Source organism: Myotis brandtii, unplaced genomic scaffold (assembly GCF_000412655.1).
Source record: "Myotis brandtii unplaced genomic scaffold, ASM41265v1 scaffold561, whole genome shotgun sequence".
NCBI classification, from domain to species: Eukaryota; Metazoa; Chordata; class Mammalia; order Chiroptera; family Vespertilionidae; genus Myotis; species Myotis brandtii.
Window position 1 is genome coordinate 108,505 of NW_005370085.1, and position 5,796 is coordinate 114,300.

Below are 5,796 nucleotides of genomic sequence, written 5' to 3' on the forward strand. Positions count from 1 at the left end.
CCCGCGGTGCTGGCCACCACGCCCGGGATGCTGCCGTCTCTCCCCCTGCTGTCGTCCTCCATCTCGGAACAGCTGGTTTCCGCCGACGTGCCGTCCGATGCCCTCCCCAAGAAGAAATCCCGCAAGTCCAGCATGCCCATCAAGATCGAGAAGGAGGCCGTGGGAACGGCTGATGAGAAGAGGCGGGCGCTCAGCTCCGATGAAGATCGGCCCCTGCAGGTGGTCAGCGAAGACGAGCTGGAGGCCTGCAGCCCCGGGTCGGACGGGGCGCTGGAGGAGCAGCAGGGAGGATGCCCAGGGAGGCCTCCTCCCGAAGGGCAGCCGGCCTGCCACCTCTCGTCGGTGATCGAGCCCAGGGGGGTCATCAGCAGGACCCCCGAGCAGGCCACGCGCAACTCGGAGAGGGAGACGGAGCTGGAGCAGAAGCCAGCGCTGACCCTGGTGCCCGGGGAGGCGGAGGAAGGCGGCCGGGAGCTCCGCCTCCCTCCTGGGCTGGAGCCCTGCATCCCTTTCCCGGACTACGTCAGGCTGCAGCAGCACCTGCTGGCCGGGGGCCTCCTGGGCGCCTTGTCCACCCGAGGAATGGCTTTCCCTTGTTTCGAAGATTCCAAGGACCTGGAGCCCGCGGGTCCGCACGCGTTGGCGAGGCAGAAGGAAGAGAGTCGCCACCAGTGTGACATCTGTCAGAAGACCTTCAAGAACGCTTGCGGCGTGAAGATGCACCACAAGAACACGCACTCCAAGGAGACGCACGTGTGCACGGTGGAGGGCTGCCAGGCCACCTTCCCTTCCCGCAGGAGCAGGGACAGGTGAGGTGCCTGTTGGCAACTGTTTGTCCTAACGTGGCAGTTCTTTATATATATATATACTAGAGGCCCGGATTCGTGCACCGGTGGGGTCCCTCGGCCTGGCCTGCGCCCTCTCACAATCAGGGACCCTTCAGCGGATGTCAGAGAGCTGGTTTCGGCCCAGTCCCCGCAGGCCCAGTCTAGACAGGAGGGAGCCCAATCCTGTGTGTTGAGCGTCTGTCCCCTGGTGGATAGTGCACGTCATAGCAGCCGGTCAACCGGTTGTTCGGTCGCTTAGGCTTTTATATAGAGAGATATTTTTTTAATTGATTTCAGAGAGGAAGGGAGAGGGAGAAACATCAATGATGAGAGAGAATCATGGATCAGCTGCCTCCTGCACGCCCCCCACTGGGGATGGAGCCCACAACCCAGGCATGTGCCCTTGACCAGAATCGAACCTGGGACCCTTCAGTCCGCAGGCTGACGCTCTATCCACTGAGCCATACCGGCCAGGGCAAGGTGGTGGTTCTTAAACTCTAACCTGCATCAGAATCACCTGGCTCCTAGAACTTCCACTGCAGGGGCTCTGGGCGGAGCCTAAGACTTTGCATTTCTACGTGCCCAGGTGATACAAAGATTGCCGGGCCGGGGACCACAGTTTGAAAAACACTATCCTATAGATCAGGGGTCCTCAAACTACGGCCCGCGGGCCACATGCAAATACAGATATTGTATTGGTTCCCGTTTTATTTTTTTACTTCAAAATAAGATATGTGCAGTGTGCATAGGAATTTGTTCATAGTTTTTTTTTTTAAACTATAGTCCGGCCCTCCAACGGTCTGAGGGACAGTGAACTGGCCCCCTGTTTAAAACGTTTGAGGACCCCTGCTATAGATCCACTCTTCTGAATTTTTGCTTCCAAAACCTTGACTCATTTGGCCCCAAGACGTGACCTGAAATGATGTGAGGCTATTTGCAATGTTTTTAAAATCACCTTTTGTGTGGAATTTTTTTTTATCTATTCGCGCAGAAATAGTAATGGGTTTGTTAGGGAGGCACTAAAACGATATTACAGTCTGTGCATCATTCTGCTTTTTCCGAAGTCTGAGAAATTCTGAATTCAGAGACACGTTCCACCCCCAGGCTTTGGCACGAGGAATTTGTGAGCTAGCTCTCCCAGGGAGGCCTGCAGCCCTGGGTCAGACAGGCCGCTGGAGGAGGGCGATTTTATTGTTAATCCTCACCTGAGGGTATTTTTCCGTTGATTTTTAGAGCGAGCAGAAGGGAGGGGATGAGACAGAGAGAAACATTGATGTGAGAGAGACACCTCGATTGGTTGCCTGCCTCACACACCCCGACCTGGGCCGGGGATTGTGCCTGCAACTGAGGTTCGTGCCCTTGACCAAAATCGAACCTGGGACCCTTCAGTCTGTGGGCCGACGCTCTGTCCACTGAGCCAAGCCAGCTAGGGCTGGAGGGTGCTTTTAAAACAGTGGTTCTCAACCTTCTGGCCCTTTAAACACAGTTCCTCATGTTGTGACCCAACCATAAAATTATTTTCGTTGCTACTTCATAACTGTAATGTTGCTACTGTGATGAATCATCATGTAAATATCTGATATGCAGGATGGTCTTAGGCGAGCCCTGTGAAAGGGTCGTTCGACCGCCAAAGGGGTCGCGACCCACAGGTTGAGAACCGCTGTTTTAAAATGATCCCTTTGGCTTCCCAAAACTTGTCTGGTTTTCACTGTCTAACGTGAAGTCCACCAAATGAAACATTTCCTCCAATATTTCCTCTGATCCCTAGTTAGCCAAGCTCTAATGGAAAGGAGGGGTGACGGCCTAATGGGAGATTTTTTTAAATATGAAGATTTCAAAGAGGAAAGGCACTTCACAGGTTACTTCAGGAGGTTGGGATGGAAGACGAGACGTCTGTCGGTGCTGGGTTTGCCTGACCCTCAGGAGTCGAACTGTTTGCAGAGTTTCCCGGGCGTCTCATCACTCGGGGCCCGGCACTGGCATTACCGTCCCGCGTGTGCTTTTCTTCATGAACTTGAGTCCCATCACCCCGCTTCAGGTCACCTTGCTCCCCAGGCTTTCAGGGAAGGACCAGCTCTCTGACGAAACGCAGTATGATTCATGCTACACATGGTTCTGAGAGTATTAACATGTTACACATTTTGCTCAAACGAGCGTGACCTGAGACAGCTCCATGCCACCACTGTCTTAGTCCAAACTGGAAGGCCTGCTTTATTATGGGGAAAATGCGAGACTTGGTTGGAAAGTTGATGAAAAAAGTTCTCCAAAAGGTCGAAGGCCTCGAGGGGGACCTGGCCGAGGGCGGCAGCCCCTGCCTTGACTTTTCCAAACAAGTCTGAGCCCCCAGGTGTTTTACTAGAATCTCTATATTTAGTCTTTAGACACGACCTTGTTTAAAAAACACTACCAATACATATATTTTCTCAAAAATACTTACCCTGCTAATAATATCTAAAAATTAATTTTAATTCAAGCTATTACTACAATAAAAGCCTAAAAAGACAGACAAACGGGACTGTCTGGTTCCTTTAGCCAGGCAGTCCCTTAGCCCTCTCTTTCACAAAAACATATGTCAAAATAATCATTTATCCATCACTCGGGGTCTGCTGGTCAGTCCCGGCACTTTATAAACAGGGAGAAAATGTAGACCAGAAGAAATTCTGTTTCTTTGTTATGGGGTGGGGCCACAACATGAGTAACAAAGAAACAGAATTTCCGGAGGATGAGGCCCAGAAATCAGGATTTTAAAAAGATTCCCAGGTGATTCTAATGTGCAGCCAAGGTTGAGAACCACTCAGAAGCACACACACAGAGGAGAGAGCACAGGTGATAGTGGTTAAAATGCCTGTCTCCGCGGCTTCGATGTTGAACCAAACCACCAGGACACCCTGCTGAGCGGCCCCGCCTTCCCCATCCATCGTCCAGGAGGAAGGTCTGTTGGCGAACAAGCTGTTATTGTGAAGAAGAGAGCGGCGTGTCAGTCAGGTTGTCCTTCATGTTGACAATACTGTTCGGCCTACCGCGTCTACTAAACTAGAAGTTATGCTGAATTCACATAGGATTTCATTTTCTGTTTCTTTTTTTTAAAAAAAAATATATTTTTATTGATTTCTGAGAGGAAGGGGGAGAGAGAGAAAAATATCCATGATGAGAGAGAATCATTGATCAGCTGCCTTCTACACTCCACCCCCCCTCCCCCGCCCCGGGGATGGAGCCCACAACCCTGGGCATGTGCCCTCGCCCAGAATCGAACCCGGGACCCTTCCGTCCGCAGGCCGGCGCTCTATCCACTGAGCCAAACTGGCTAAGGGCTATTTCTTTTTTTAATTATTTAACATTTTCTTACTTTCTGTCCTACTTGTACATACACGCCTCCTCCCCCAGCACAGGAAAACATCTTGCTTTCTGAAGTTAAAGTACTAGTTCTAGTAGCCTGGGCTTTGGCATAGAATCTGGGGTTACAATGGCACCAGGTGAGCTAAGACTCTGGGCAGCCCCGGCTCCACTGGCTCCACCGCCGTTTTTCTGAGTCAGAGGCCAGACCCTGTCGCTGTGGCGATAACTGTCTTCCCCTCTTTTTTTTTTTTTTCCAAATATATTTTATTGATTTTTTACAGAGAGGAAGGGAGAGGGATAGAGAGCTAGAAACATTGATGAGAGAGAAACATCGATCAGCTGCCTCCCGTATACTCCCCACTGGGGCTGTGCCCGCAACCAAGGTACATGCCCTTGACTGGAATCAAACCTGGGACCCTTCAGTCCGCAGGCCGACGCTCTATCCACTGAGCCAAACCGGTCAGGGCTGTCTTCCCCTCTTCCAGCCACTCTGCTCCCGCCAGCAGCAGTGACCAAGACCCGGCCGGAAGGGGCTGGGGCCGCACCCTCGGTGCTTATGTAGCCAACAGACTTTTTGTTTTGTTAATCCTCACCGAGGATATTCTTCCATTCACTTTTTTTCACTTTTTTATTTTTTTAAATATATTTTCATTGATTTCAGAGAGGAAGGGAGAGGGAGAGGGAGAGATAGAAACATCAGTGATGAGAGAGAATCATCCATCAGCTGCCTCCTGCACATCCTACACTAGGAATTGAGCCCGCAACCCGGGCATGTGCCCTGAACGGGAATCAAACCATGACCTCCTGGTTCACAGGTTGACACTCAACCACTGAGCCACGCCAGCCAGGCTTTTGATTGTTTTTATTTATTTTTAGATAGAGTGGAAGAGAGAGGGAAAGACAGAGAGAAACATCAATGTCAGAGAAACACATCAATTGGTTGCCTCCTGCACGCTCCCCAACCAGGGCCTGGGCCGGGGAGGAGCCTGCAACCGAGATATGTGCCCTTGACCAGAATCGAATCTGGGACCCTTCAGTCTGCAGGCCGATGCTCTGTACACTGAGTCTAACCAGCTAGGACTCATCAACAGATATTTAATAACTGTCTACGTTAGGTGCTGTGGACACATCTCTGCCCACGAAGGCCTGGGTGGGGACAGACCCGTTCAACAGGTGCTTACACTGAATGTGGTGGCTGCTCTTGTGGGAGATGCATAGGCTGCTGTGGGCACAGGGGAGGGCACCTGACCAGACTGAGGAGTTAGGGAAGGCTGCCTGGAAGAAGCGGTCGGAGGGAAGCAGCTGCTCTCAAAAGTTTTGGCCGCACAATCCCTTTACAAGTTCTTTTCCTTTTAGAGAGAGAAGGGGGCAGGGAGATAGAAAGAGAAACATCAATTTGTTGTTCCACTTATTTCTGCACTCACTGGTTGTTGCTTGTATGTGCCCTGACCGGGGACCGACCCCACAATGTTGGTGTATCAGGACGATGCTCTAGCCAACTGAGCTACCTGGCCAGAGCCCTTTATAAATTCTTCAAACCTCAAGACTCTTTAAAACTGGAAAAAACTATATATTTTATATCGCTTAAAATACTAAACCTGCCCGGTTTGGCTCAGTGGATAGAGCGTTGGCC

The 5,796-nt window shown here is 51.2% G+C and overlaps 1 protein-coding gene across 1 annotated transcript in view; it reads left to right on the forward strand.

Annotated features, from left to right (window-relative positions):
• BNC1 (basonuclin 1) overlaps window positions 1-5,796 on the forward strand; it is a 41,907-nt gene that overhangs the window by 29,258 nt on the left and 6,853 nt on the right. Inside the window, exon 7 of the mRNA XM_014549584.1 lies at window positions 1-809. Within this exon, the coding sequence (XP_014405070.1) occupies window positions 1-809 (809 nt within the window). The remainder of the gene's footprint in view (window positions 810-5,796) is intronic.